General features: G+C 36.3%; 3 protein-coding genes and 1 long non-coding RNA gene across 5 annotated transcripts in view; 2 read left to right on the top strand and 2 right to left on the bottom strand.

Moving 5' to 3' along the window:
• Positions 1-15,206, top strand: part of LOC127516298 (Fc receptor-like protein 5) — a 237,800-nt gene that overhangs the window by 51,574 nt on the left and 171,020 nt on the right. The window lies entirely within an intron of this gene.
• The window catches only part of LOC127516321 (uncharacterized), a 251,302-nt gene that overhangs the window by 70,176 nt on the left and 165,920 nt on the right, over positions 1-15,206 (bottom strand). The gene's annotated exons all lie outside the window — the stretch shown is intronic.
• The window catches only part of LOC127516317 (histone H2B-like), a 192,380-nt gene that overhangs the window by 60,890 nt on the left and 116,284 nt on the right, over positions 1-15,206 (bottom strand). The gene's annotated exons all lie outside the window — the stretch shown is intronic.
• The window catches only part of LOC127516299 (titin-like), a 136,527-nt gene that overhangs the window by 8,456 nt on the left and 112,865 nt on the right, over positions 1-15,206 (top strand). The window contains exons 2-9 of the mRNA XM_051900804.1: positions 3,469-3,513; positions 4,265-4,519; positions 7,005-7,337; positions 9,571-9,903; positions 11,520-11,777; positions 11,874-12,161; positions 14,120-14,377; positions 14,474-14,761. Of these exons, the coding sequence (XP_051756764.1) occupies positions 3,469-3,513; positions 4,265-4,519; positions 7,005-7,337; positions 9,571-9,903; positions 11,520-11,777; positions 11,874-12,161; positions 14,120-14,377; positions 14,474-14,761 (2,058 nt within the window). The remainder of the gene's footprint in view (positions 1-3,468; positions 3,514-4,264; positions 4,520-7,004; positions 7,338-9,570; positions 9,904-11,519; positions 11,778-11,873; positions 12,162-14,119; positions 14,378-14,473; positions 14,762-15,206) is intronic.

Raw genomic sequence — 15,206 nt, 5'->3', positions numbered from 1 at the left:
AATTATTTCTAAACGAGGCGAGAGCACTTGGGGCACTCAAATAAACTAGGTGTGAAAATGCTCTTAGGCCACATTTAAAATATATATAATTAAATCTGCAAAATATATCAAAACATGTTTACTTTTGTGATTCGATTGAGTCCTTTTTTTAAGTCCATTTACATTGTGAACATCAAAAGCATTGAGGTCACTTGCAGCTGCTTCTCTTTCTGGTTCACTTTACTGAACTGGGTTTGGTTCATTTAATCTGAGCTGTTCTATAAAAACACTCTCCTCTGGTTTCACAGACAAGGTTTAAGCTAGTCCCAGACTAAAATGCATGTTTGAGCTGTTTGAACTAAAAGCAACTTGCACCAACATATCTTAAAATATGTCGGTGTCATTGTTTTGTCTCAAGATGCATATGTGATTTTCTAAGGCACGTTTATAAAAGCTACTTAAATGTCCTAATTGAAATAAGGGGTAATTCTGGCTTAATCTAAGCCCTGTCCGTGAAACCAGTATCTAAGTGTCCAAATAATTTTTGCAGCCGCTGTAAAGTCACAATGAATTTGATGGTGTCAAAGTCAAACAGGAAGTGATGTTGTGTCTCAAACACTTTGACCTAATTTGGTTTGGACTTCTGTAGCTTGTTTTGTTCCAGTGAAGAACCGGTGGTGTGAAACTTTAATCACATTCATGTTAATATTTGCTTTTAACATGTACAGTGGGTACGGAAAGTATTCAGACCTCCTTAAATTTTTCACTCTTTGTTATATTGCAGCCATTTGATAAAATCATTTAAGTTCATTTTTTTTCCTCATTAATGTACACACAGCACCCCATATTGACAAAGAATTGTTGACATTTTTGCAGATTTATTAAAAAAGAAAAACTGAAATATCGCATGGTCCTAAGTATTCAGACCCTTTGCTCAGTATTTAGTAGAAGCACCCTTTTGATCTAATACAGCCATGAGTCTTTTTGGCAAAGATGCAACAAGTTTTTCACACCTGGATTTGGGGATCCTCTGCCATTCCTCCTTGCAGATCCTCTCCAGTTCTGTCAGGTTGGATGGTAAACGCTGGTGGACAGCCATTTTTAGGTCTCTCCAGAGATGCTCAATTGGGTTTAAGTCAGGGCTCTGGCTGGGCCATTCAAGAACAGTCACGGAGTTGTTGTGAAGCCACTCCTTCGTTATTTTAGCTGTGTGCTTAGGGCCATTGTCTTGTTGGAAGGTAAACCTTCGGCCCAGTCTGAGGTCCTGAGCACTCTGGAGAAGGTTTTCGTCCAGGATATCCCTGTACTTGGCCGCATTCATCTTTCCCTCGATTGCAACCGGTCGTCCTGTCCCTGCAGCTGAAAAACACCCCCACAGCATGATGCTGCCACCACCATGCTTCACTGTTGGGACTGTATTGGACAGGTGATGAGCAGTGCCTGGTTTTCGCCACACATACCGCTTAGAATTAAGGCCAAAAAGTTCTATCTTGGTCTCATCAGACCAGAGAATCTTATTTCTCACCATCTTGGAGTCCTTCAGGTGTTTTTTCATGTGTCTCGCACTGAGGAGAGGCTTCCGTCGGGCCACTCTGCCATAAAGCTCCGACTGGTGGAGGGCTGCAGTGATGGTTGACTTTCTACAACTTTCTCCCATCTCCCGACTGCATCTCTGGAGCTCAGCCACAGTGATCTTTGGGTTCTTCTTTACCTCTCTCACCAAGGCTCTTCTCCCCCGATAGCTCAGTTTGGCCGGACGGCCAGCTCTAGGAAGGGTTCTGGTCGTCCCAAACGTCTTCCATTTAAGGATTATGGAGGCCACTGTGCTCTTAAGAACTTTAAGTGCAGCAGACTTTTTTTTGTAACCGTGGCCAGATCTGTGCCTTGCCACAATTCTGTCTCTGAGCTCTTCAGGCAGTTCCTTTGACCTCATGATTCTCATTTGCTCTGACATGCACTGTGAGCTGTAAGGTCTTATATAGACAGGTGTGTGGCTTCCCTAATCAAGTCCAATCAGTATAATCAAACACGGCTGGACTCAAATGAAGGTGTAGAACCATCTCAAGGATGATCAGAAGAAATGGACAGCACCTGAGTTAAATATATGAGTGTCACAGCAAAGGGTCTGAATACTTAGGACCATGTGATATTTCAGTTTTTCTTTTTTTAATAAATGTGCAAAAATGTCAACAATTCTGTGTTTTTTTTCTGTCAATATGGGGTGCTGTGTGTACATTAATGAAGGGAAAAAATGAATTAAAACGGAGCATTAAAACGGTATCGATATTTATCGACGGTACGTCTTATTCGATAACGATAGAAAAGATGTTCGATATAACTCTCGATATAGTTTCACTTAAATGCATTAAAATGTAAACAGACATGAAGTTCGGTTGCATGAACAACTCTCAAGCTCGCTCCGTCCCTTGCTGTGGAGTTCAGTTGTGAGATCAGAACACAGAGACACATGAAAATGAGTGCTGTACCTGCCGGCGACGAGGAGATTGTGAATACAAAAGGACATGTCAGCTCGTCTGAGGCAGTTTCATGGTTTCCTTACGTCTTACAGTTGATCTGCTTCAAAGTTCGTCTTGAGAGAGCAGTTGTCATGTCGGTATGAACAGCTGCACAAACAGTGTTTTTAACCACACAGTATCTTTATTTCTGTGTTACAAATATTCAAATTATCACAGAAGTACTGAGAGAAAAGTTTATAGTTCAGATATAAATACTAATGTCTATGTTATCGATCAAAATAGAGCAAATCAGCTTTTGAAAGAAACTTGAAGCGCTGAAAATGACGCGTTAATCGATTACATTGTTTCACCACCAGGTGGCGATAAGTGACTGTTAAAAAATGTATTTGACGTTGAATCTTCATTCAACAGATTCTTTCAAATACACTGATTCATCCAGTAATGAAACAAGAGTATTTATGGGCGTGTAATTGAATCATACATCCAAACAGATTTTTTAAAATAATTAATTCAAATATATTTAAATTTTTATAAAAGACTGCAGCAATTAATATTTTGTCAGAACCTCTAGTAAATTACGTTATTTTGTTTAGTTGACATTCAGAATTGTGATCTCGGTTTGAAAAAAAAAAAATTCTCAATTTATCCAGAATTGTGCAGCTCTAAGTTTCTTTAACACTTATTTATTTAATCTTCATATAAAATGTAAGAAAGATTTGTTTACATTTTATTTAGTTTTGTTTAAAAATTATGTTGTTTGCCTTAATTAAATATGCATTGGTTAAATTCAAACATTTTTTTTTTCTACTAAAATTTTTTCAATAATTTTCGATACCGATCAATATGAAACATTATATCGTGATAATTTTTTTAGCTGTGTCGCCCAGCCCTAATCAGAACAGAAAAACACTTTCAGTTCATGTAGAATAAACTCTAGACATGTTTCAGTGTGTGATTTACATTGTGTTGAAGTGATGGAAATGCTTCATATCTTTGTTTCTTCTGCTTTTAGTGCTGATGTCCTTCATCCACTCTGGACTCAATCAATGTGCTGAAGGTACTGTGCAGTACTACAGTAAAATTGATTTTCTTTTTAAAACTAATGTGAATTGTGTTATAGTTGTTTATTTGTCTACATGGATACATCCAGATCCCACAATTGTTCTCCCTCTTTGCTGATGTTTTATGTCCATGTTTTGCACATTTCACAGAATCATCTGACTGTAGTTCCTTATGCTACAAAAAACATTACAGAAATCTGATATTTATTCAATTAATCAAACAGTCTTGCAGTTGTAACATAGTTCAGTCAGACATTGATTTCAAAAGATCATAATCCACTGTATAAAACAGAAATGAGTTCTGCACAGTGAGAGTTTTGTTCAAGTCTCTGAGGTGCTGCAGTTGTAATGTTCACTGTAATCAATGACTGTGTCATTAAGATCTTGTGCACCAACTATGCTTAGCTTTATTCATTCAGTATGGTTTGGTTTGAAGGGCTGGGAGAGATAAAGGCTCGAGAAAAGAAGTTCCCAATTTCTTTTCAGATCTTTTAAAACATTCTGACTGTAAACAGCACCATCTACTGGTCAGAATAGGTAGAAAAATAATTCAAAGGACAGACTGGATAAATATATCAGTTTCATTTAGTTTTTACCAATACTTACATACAGTTTTGATGTAATTATTACAATTTACAAGCAAACTAGATTTTTAATTTAATAGTGTTTTTCTCCTAAGGATGTTTTGAGTTCATGACCGTGATCTTGATACTGCAATGCTTTTCAATATTTACTTATGTTTATCAGTAAAACCTGTAGTGAAGGTGACGCCAGATCAGCGTGTGTTCAGAGAAGAGACAGTCACTCTCACATGTGACTTACAGGGAGGAGGAAACATTCAGTGGACATACAGATGGTTTAAAGATGAAAACCCTTATTATACAACAACAGCAGAGTTCAGTTTCACAGCTCAAGTGTCTCACAGTGGTAAATACAGCTGTAGAGGAGAGAGATCACACTCACAGACAGACATCAGTGCTGCTGTTACACTGACTGTATCAGGTGAGTGTTCATATTCAGATCTGTTTAATGATCACTTAAAATTAATATTTCCACCACATCTGTTGTTATAAGGAACTGAAGAATTTTATTTTTAGTCATTATTCAGTTACTACACACGTGTTTTGTGGAGGTTCTGGTTTATTATAAAATTATGTAAATTGTGATTTTCTGTGTTATGGGAGTCTCCATCTTTGATATTTACTTTAGTCACTGTCACTATGGATAACGGTTATAGTCACAATATGATGAGAATAGAAGGACTTGAGCAAGAGAGTTCAATACAGATGAGTTTTGTACTGAAGTCAGAGAGAATGACGTGACTTACAGATAATTGTTGTTGTAGTCGAGACCACAAACTGAGACAGAGACCAGAATGTGTTCCCAGCTAACAAATATTTGTTCTTAAAAGGTTTTCCAAACATTCTGTTTTGGTTTTGGAAACGTTTAAATGTCCAGTTTCCTTAATTTTGAATGTCATTTAAATGTTTGATGTTCCTGAAACATTATTTCAACTTTTTTATTAATAACTCAACATTCTTCACAGTAAAGTCCTCCTCGAAAACTTTACTAATTACTACAATGGAGAATGTCATAGTGACGTGATACACAGCAAAATCCTCAGTGTTAAATGAACATCGATGTCTATATGAGGCCAAGAGTGTCAAAGTAACACTGAAGCAACTGCAGTTAATGAGATAATTAAGTGATTAAAGTTTGACTGTATTTCTGTCATTCATCAGAAGTACTAACAGAGGTTTAAATGTTGAAGATTTCATTTAAATGTGTTTGCTTTAGTCGGGCCCTTGACTTTTGTTAGTTTATTTGTCTTTCATCAGTAACTGTCACACTGATCTCTGTTCATTAAACACGGGGGATTTTGCTGTAACATCCAACATTAAGCCATTGTTTAAAACCCCTTTCATGCATGGAGTCCACTAGAGTGGACAGATATTTGGAAGCCATTTTGAACCATTTAAGTTGTTGTACCATGTCCCAACCTCCAAGTGGTGAACCCCCAAAGCATTAATTACATTTAAATATTGTCTTTGTATCTCTTTGTTGTTTTGAGATATTGCATCATACATTCAAAATAGCGAAGAGAAGAGGAGATGCACCAAGTACCTCAGGAATAAGTGTTAAATCCTTTTATTCTTAGAAAGACAGGTACAAAACTGTTTTTCAGTGAAATAAGATTTTATCCAGATTTTAATCATATTTTTTTCTTGTACTTTTTTTTTTTTTTTTTTTTTTTTTCTGTGACCGAAAATACATCTGTCCACTCCGAACGTTATGTGCCAAAGGGTATATTGTGCCGATTGGGCCTATATTTAAATTCCGCCTTATTTTGTATGTTTTAGTTAAAATTATTATACAATTTACACTTGAATAGTTTTATTAAAAACTATTTTAAATAGTCTTCAGATTTTATAATTTATTTCAATGCTTACAGTATTTATTTATTAGGTCATATAAAAGTGTACATTTTTAAATGAATAATACCTATTTTATTAATAGCTTTATTGGTGGAAGAAGGTAAATCAAATTATACTAAGTATATACTGGTTTTAATTGTTTTAAATAAAAGTTGGCCATTTTTAAATTAATAAAATGAGTTTCGAGACATAGAATGTTTTTTTTCCCTCTCTATTGTTGTTGGTATTTAATGTTCTTATGTGTATTCATAACATTTGCTCTTAGTAAATGTTTTAAAAACATGTTTTCACTCTTTTAAAACAGAAAACACAACATTATTCATTTGAAGTTTGTTTTCATTCTAAATGTTTAAAGGATGTTTCAAGAACGTTTTCTCCCAACATTATGGGGACATTTAAAAAAAAAAAAACTACAAAGGATGTATAAATAATGTTAACATTTTGAGAACATTATTAAAGACCAGATAACATTGAACAAACATTCTGTTAACATTACTGGAAGAACATTTGTTCATAACTTTGAGAGAACTTTGCAGGAACGTTAGCCAAAGTTATGAGAACGTTCCCTGTTGAGACCAAGATAAGACCAAGATTTTGAGGGGTTGAAACTGAGTGAAGCAAGGCTAGACCTGCACACCTCAAATTCATCTAAAAGATCCACATATAATGCCTGAGAAATGTCTTATATTTAATCAATAAATACAATTAGAATAATAAGACACTATATAGAGCAGTTACCGATAAAATGAAATCACTAACAACAAAATAAATCTTTGCTGAAATAGCAAAAAAAAAAAAAACTTCTGTTTAAAATTGTTTCTAAAATGTAAGTCACTTAATTTTAACTTCTTGTTTAATGAACGTTTGTATTAAATCAATATCATGTTTAGATTCGTTCTCAAATGATATTGGTGAAAATGAGCAAAACAGATCAAATACTATGAAATACGGCATAAAATAAAGTATAAACTGCATAGCTTTCCAAAACATCTTAAAAATATTATCTCTGAAAGAGCTGATTGACTCACATATGTTTTTGTGTTTTTTCACAGATTCACCCACATCTACACTGACTGTGACTCCAGACAGATCTGTATTCACTGGAGAGACAGTCAATCTGAAGTGTGTGATAGAGACTTACAGATACTGGATCTGGAGAAATTACCAGAGAGATGACTGGAGAGACTGGACACATGAGTGGAGATATGAGTGGTATAAAGGCAGTTCAAAGTTACAGAAGTCTGAGTGTCACACTGTAACCAGAGACACTCTTAGTATTGTTGAAGCTGTTACATCTGATCAGGGTCAGTACTGGTGTAGAGGACTGAGAGATGGAAGACCAAACTCATCACAATCAAGCTCTGTTGTTTCTCTCTCTGTGAAGGGTGAGTTGAACATCATTGTCCTCCTAAACTCTCTTTAATCACACAACCAATCGAGAGTCTTTCACTCTCAGGTGTTACATTCACACTGATGATACGGTTCTCACTCTTCTTTTGAAGGGCTTGTGCTTTGGACAGACCATCTTGTTGACATTGACAGTGTTACAGTCCATCTCTCTTTTGAGGGTTGTTTAATTAGTGGTGATTCTGTTTTATTAGTGGTCCTTGCCAAAGGCAAAGCATATTGTTCTTTTGCAAACTTATTATTCTTCTTCATCGGGACAAAACTTTGGTGCGCTACTCGTCCCGCTCCGTTTGTCATAGACCCATGAATGAGACGTCAAATCATGCAGATTATTGAGGAGAGGTGTGCTGTTTCTCACCCAGGATATCCTAGCATCCGCCTAGCAATACCTTAGCAACCACCCAGAACACTCTAGCAACTGCCTAGCAACACCATAACAACCACCCAGAACACCCTAGCAACTGCCTAGCAACACCTTAGCAACCCACCAGAACACCCTAGCAACACCATAGCAACGAGCCAGAATGCCCTAGCAACCACCTAGCAACAACTCAGAACACCTTAGCAACTGCATAACAACACCCTAGCAACTGCCTTGCAACTCCCTAAGCAGCCACTCAGAACACCCTCTGAAGCAGCCAATAAGTAGTGACATGACATAACTTCATAGCCACGCCCTAGAAACCACTTAAAGCACCCTAGCATCTGCATAACAAAAATAACAAGCCATATTTCAGCACCAGAATATTGTAGAAACACGGCTGGCAGACTGGCAAACAGTCTTCTTTAAATATCACCCCATATACTGTATAACCTCACCCTAGAAACCATTTAGAGTACCCTAGCAACCGTACAAACACATAAATAACCCATATCTCAGCACCAGAACTTGGTACAGACATGGGGGGGGGGGGTATGGGGGTCTTTTGTTTTGGGTGAGAAAACAGTCTGTAAATATCACCATGGTAACTGTGTAGCCACACCCTAGCAACAGTTTAGAGCACCCTAGCAACCATATTGCAACATCAAGAAGCCATATCTCAGCTCCACAACATCGTACAGACATGGTGGTTGGCTCTCCTGCAATCGTGAAGAACACTGTAGCATCTGCTCAGTGCCAAGTTTTGCCACTGCAAACACAACTCACATTTTCTTCAGGAAATGTACATTCTAGTTTTCTCTGTTCTCGTGTTCAAAACCATTTTTGAAGGAGCAAAACAGAATGAAACTGAATGGAGATCTGAGATGCTTTAAATGCATTTTAAAGCTGAAGTATTTTTAACATTAAGTGACATTAAAAACACAACACTCATGAAGTGCTGATAAAACAGAGAGACGACAGATAAAAATACTTCTGTGTTAATGGTCAATAATTACACTCCATTCAATAACATTAAACATCTTTTTATTGCTGCTTGGACTTACTGAAATCTTTGTTTGTATACAAATGCAGCTTTGTGTTACTTTTCAGATGATCCTGTCATCGTTTTGTCCCTGATTATGACTGAAAGTTCATCAACTGTCTATCATTAGACATTAGAATTAATATTTATTTCATCCAACACTCAAAGTTACAACATTAGCTCACATGAAAATAAAAATTAATTTAATCTCCCTCATGTCCTCCAAATCTGTATGTTTTTCTTCAGAACATTTTTTAATAATGTGCTGATTGCTATTATAATGGGTGAGATTCTGAGCTTTCAGAGTTCAAAAAGAAAACAAAAGCACAATAAATGAATCATAAAATAAGTCTAATGACTCTATATGACAGAAATCATGAAGATAATTTTAGTCTCCATCATCCTGTCCAGAGACAGTTTAGAAACAAAACATGAAGCCTCTGTTTACTGACAGTTTACAGACATCTCTGATCACTGATATTCTGCAGAAAGAGAAAGAAAAGAGAAAAAAGGCTGTCACTGTCTAAACTCCATTGCATGTGACCAGAAAGACAGAGAAAGTTCAGACTGTCCAGTTATTTCAGCAGACATACTGGATCATTTTACAGTTTTACAGAAGAAAGCAAACTTCAGATGAATCACTCCTCAAATCACTCATCAAAAACAAAGGAGCAGGTCAATACCTTTACTAGTGGAAATAAAGTCAGTTTATACAGAATCTACAAGATTTTAATGTTCTCAGCGAAATTTGCATAAAACCATTTAGTTGATATGAACAAAATATGAACACATTTGTGTTTCTTCACAGATTCACCCACATCTACACTGACTGTGACACCAGACAGATCTGTATTCACTGGAGAGACAGTCAATCTGAAGTGTGTGATAGAGACTTACAGTGACTGGACCTGGAGAAATTACCAGAGAGATGACAGGAGATACTGGACACATGAGTGGAGATATGAGTGGTATAAAGGCAGTTCAATGTTACAGGCGTCTGAGCGTCACACTGTAAACAGAGACACTCTCAGTATTGTTGGAGCTGTTACATCTGATCAGGGTCAGTACTGGTGTAGAGGACTGAGAGATGGCAGACCAAACTCATCACATTTAAGCTCTGCTGTTTCTCTCTCTGTGAAGGGTGAGTTGAACATCATTGTCCTCATAAACTCTCTACTGTGATCACACATCCAATCAAGAGACTGAGGTTTTGCTCAGAATGTAAAACTATCTTACTGCTTACTGAATTCAGCATATTATATACTGTATTATACCTATCTCTTAATGTGAAACAGATCATATTATGCCACAATAAATGATTCAAACTGACACACATCATCACATTGCAAGTTTAGTTTGGCACTCTTTTTTACTTTCTTGAATTATATTGTACAACCTGCAGTTGTGCAAAAGAATATACATAGATATGAATATCAGTTATTCATTTAGTTTTTACCCATAATTAAAACATTTTTGATGTAATTAGTACAAAAAAAGAAATGTCTTGCATAGGACACAGATGTTTTGCCCGTATTATGTTGAAGCTCCAACATCAATATTCTTTTGCTGATAATTTCAGCCTTGTGTGTGTGATTATATTTTTAGAAGTGTTTTAGGAGAAATGTAATGTTCAAGTCTGAAAATCTCGATTAACTTCAGCGATCAAAATACAAATGACCATTTTCCTTCTGATCTTTTCATTCTTTCATTTATCTGCATACAGAATTGTGATTGCTTAGTCCTTTTTGCAGATGTTTAAACTATAACCAGTAACAGTAAAGTGACAAAAGCACAGGCTGTTCCAGAAAGCAGGTTTTACTTACCATCCTATCAACCCTGAACTCCGTTGATTAACCTAAACCTCTCGTGGTTATCGGTTTCAAAATTCCCAATGGGAGTAAGTTCAGTCAACTCAGAGCTCATGTTGAACACACAAAGACATCCTCGATCTCAGCAGAGCACCAAATCCTGGAGTCATCTGTGTCTCGTTTTAAAAGTTGAATGTAAACTGACCACTACAATCCAAATAAGGAAGCTACAGCAATTTACACTTCACTAGGAATAACAATCAATTTTATAATGGTTACTGTCCTGAAATAAGACATCCTTAATAACGTATGCAGCCGACAAATGCATCTTCCGGATGACGCAGCCTTCGAAATGAGACACATCTCCATGGAAACGGAAGCAGCGTGTCACACTTCTCCTTTCAATTTGCAATTTACATCCTTAGTGCAGATTGTTGCCTGGGCGGTTGTCCAATCATTATTTTTTAAACTTATCTTTTAATCTTTAAACATTAATCAGTTTTTTATTACTGATTATACTATTATATTCATATAAACACTAATTGTTTGATGAATTGCAGTCTGCTTGCAAAGATGATATGGCTGATATTTATCATATTTATTTTTATTATAAATAAGCTGAAAAGTTGAGATTATCCACTTAATTATCCGTAAACTTGCCTTAGGTCTGTCACATGACCTGCTTTGAACTAATATTCCCTGAACTTACCCAAGACTTTAACATTATTGTTTGAAAGCACTAGAATTTCCTTCTCAAAATCTACGGTATATTTTTGCTGTTCTGTTTGGTCACTATTGTAGGAGCAGAAAAAAGCACACTTCCCTTTAAATCAAAATAAATTACATAGATTACTCTATAAAAAAGAATGATAAAAACAGAAGAATACTGAAAAGTATGACAAATAACACCTATAAATGAACTCAACACTGAATCACTGTACACTTACAGATAAACCGAAGCCAAATCTGACTGTAAAGCCTCAGAGTTCAGTGTTCACTGGAGACACAGTTACTCTCAGCTGTGACGTGGGACAGTCAACTGGATGGACGTTTCTCTGGAGGAAAGACTCAAACCGTGAATCCATTGATCATTCAACTAAAACAATCAGTTCTGTGAGAGTCTCTGATGGAGGAACATACCAGTGCAGAGCAGAGAGAGGAAAATACTACACAGAGCTCAGTGATACAATTAAGATAACAGTGAGAGGTAAGTGCTCTTTCAGTTTGTAGATTTTTTTAGTGAAAATTAATTTTGAGTTTAAAATCATTCAAATATGAAGTGTGTTGTTTGCTCTTTTCACAGAGAGACCCAAACCTGTAGTGCGTGTTCAGCCTGATGTTCGTGTGTTCAGAGGAGAGACGGTCACTCTCACATGTGACATACAGGAGACAGGAGTCTGGCGGTACAACTGGTATAAAGATTATTACAGCAGAAGACAAGTCCAGATCTATTACACCGCAGGACAAGACAAGAGCTATATAATCACATCTGTGGATTGGTCTCATGCTGGTGTGTACAGCTGTAGAGGAACCCAGACTAAAGCCCCACAGTACTCAGAGATCAGTGACAGAGTTATGCTGACAGTATCAGGTGAGTGTTTATTTTTTCATCTCATCACTTTAACCTGAAGACATTGAGTAGAAAACAAGGTAAATTTGAGCTTACTTTGTCTCACCTATCATTAAATAAATATAAAGGAAGTTCAAAGTTACAGACGTCTGAGGGTTACACTGTAACCAGAGACACTCTCAGTATTGTTGAAGCTGTTAAGTCTGATCAGGGTTGGTACACGTGTAAAGGACAAATAGATGGAAGATCAGTTTTTACACGATCAAGCTCTTCTGTTTCTCTCACAGTGAAGGGTGAGTTGAACATCATTGTCCTCATAAACTCTCTCTACATGATCATGATCACACAAGCAATCAAGAGTCTTTCGCTCTCAGATGTTTCATTCACACTGCTGATAGATACAGTTGTCACTCCTCTTTTCAGGGCTTGATTTTATTTATTTCTCTCTGTTCTCGTGTCCAAAACAATTAGAAGGAACAAAACAATGAAACTGAATGCAGATCTGAAAATGCATTTTAAAGCTGAAGTATTTTACCTGAAGTGTGATCTTAAAAACACAACTCTCATGGCAAGAGTGCTGATAAAACCGAGACACGACATAAAAGCTGAAGACGTCTGTCTGACGCATGTGAACACAAACCTGAGCAACAGTTAAATATACTTCTGTGTTAATGGCTGCTAATTATATTTTACACAGTTCCTTCCATTCAGTAACGTTAAAGTTTTTAATAAAGTTAAAACATCTTTCCATATGTAATTACTTTTTTGCTGCTCGCACTTTCTGAGAATCTGAGTCTTTATACGAATGCAGCTTTGTTTTGCTTTTCAGACGATCTTGTCATTGTTTTGTATCTTATTATGATTTACAGTTCATCAAACATTAGATTTAAGATTTATTTTGTTCGACACTCACACCAAAGTTTCAAAATTAACTCACTTGAAAATGAAAATTCAGTCATCATTTAATCTCTTTCACCCTCTTTGTTCAAAATCTGTATGTCTTTTTTCCTTAGAAGAAAATTGTTTATTCTTTTAACTATTTTTAAATGTGCTGATTGCTGTTATAATGAAGGACATGGTGACTGGAACATTTAGAGCTCAAAAAGAACAGAAAAACTGTTACATCAAAAATGACAAGTATTTTGACCAGAAAAATACATTGTAGCTCAGACACAGAAAGTTCAGACTGTCCAGTTATTTCACAGCAGACATACAGGATCAATTTACTGAGTAATACAGAGGAAGATAAACTCCAGATGTTCAAAAGAAATCACACTTTAGGAATAACAATCAATTTTATAATGGTTACTGTCCTGAAATAAGACATCCTTAATGACGTATGCAGCCGACAAATGCATCTTCCGGATGATGCAGCCTTCGAAATGAGACCCATCTCCATGGAAACGGAAGCAGCGTGTCACACTTCTCCTTTCAATTTGCAATTTACATCCTTAGTGCAGATTGTTGCCTGGGCGGTTGTCCAATCATTATTTTTTAAACTTATCTTTTAATCTTTAAACTTTAATCAGTTTTTTATTACTGATTATACTATTATATTCATATAAACACTAATTGTTTGATGAATTGCAGTCTGCTTGCAAAGATGATATGGCTGATATTTATCATATTTATTTTTATTATAAATAAGCTAAAAAGTTGAGATTATCCACTTAATTATTCATAAACTTGCCTTAGGTCTGTCACATAACCTGCTTTGAACTAATATTCCCTGAACTTACCCAAGACTTTAACATTATTGTTTGAAAGCACTAGAATTTCCTTCTCAAAATCTACGGTATATTTTTGCTGTTCTGTTTGGTCACTATTGTAGGAGCAGAAAAAAGCACACTTCCCCTTAAATCAAAATAAATTACATAGATTACTCTATAAAAAAGAATGATAAAAACAGAAGAATACTGAAAAGTATGACAAATAACACCTATAAATGAACTCAACACTGAATCACTGTACACTTACAGATAAACCGAAGCCAAATCTGACTGTAAAGCCTCAGAGTTCAGTGTTCACTGGAGACACAGTTACTCTCAGCTGTGATGTGGGACAGTCAACTGGATGGACGTTTCTCTGGAGGAAAGACTCAAACCGTGAATCCATTGATCATTCAACTAAAACAATCAGTTCTGTGAGAGTCTCTGATGGAGGAACATACCAGTGCAGAGCAGAGAGAGGAAAATACTACACAGAGATCAGTGATACAATTAAGATAACAGTGAGAGGTAAGTGCTCTTTCAGTTTGGAGATTTTTTTAGTGAAAATTAATTTTGAGTTTAAAATCATTCAAATATGAAGTGTGTTGTTTGCTCTTTTCACAGAGAGACCCAAACCTGTAGTGCGTGTTCAGCCTGATGTTCGTGTGTTCAGAGGAGAGACGGTCACTCTCACATGTGACATACAGGAGACAGGAGTCTGGCGGTACAACTGGTATAAAGATTATTACAGCAGAAGACAAGTCCAGATCTATTACAGCGCAGGACAAGACAAGAGCTATATAATCACATCTGTGGATTGGTCTCATGCTGGTGTGTACAGCTGTAGAGGAACCCAGACTAAAGCCCCACAGTACTCAGAGATCAGTGACAGAGTTATGCTGACAGTATCAGGTGAGTGTTTATTTTTTCATCTCATCACTTTAACCTGAAGACATTGAGTAGAAAACAAGGTAAATTTGAGCTTACTTTGTCTCACCTATCATTAAATAAATACAAAGGAAGTTCAAAGTTACAGACGTCTGAGCGTTACACTGTAAACAGAGACACTCTCAGTATTGTTGAAGCTGTTAAGTCTGATCAGGGTTGGTACACGTGTAAAGGACAAATAGATGGAAGATCAGTTTTTACACGATCAAGCTCTTCTGTTTCTCTCACAGTGAAGGGTGAGTTGAACATCATTGTCCTCATAAACTCTCTCTACATGATCATGATCACACAAGCAATCAAGAGTCTTTCGCTCTCAGATGTTTCATTCACACTGCTGATAGATACAGTTGTCACTCATCTTTTGAGGGCTTGATTTTATTTATTTCTCTCTGTTCTCGTGTCCAAAACA

This window comes from Ctenopharyngodon idella, chromosome 7 (genome assembly GCF_019924925.1).
Source record: "Ctenopharyngodon idella isolate HZGC_01 chromosome 7, HZGC01, whole genome shotgun sequence".
In the NCBI taxonomy this organism is placed as follows: Eukaryota; Metazoa; Chordata; class Actinopteri; order Cypriniformes; family Xenocyprididae; genus Ctenopharyngodon; species Ctenopharyngodon idella.
This window is presented reverse-complemented; position numbering and strand designations above follow the sequence as displayed.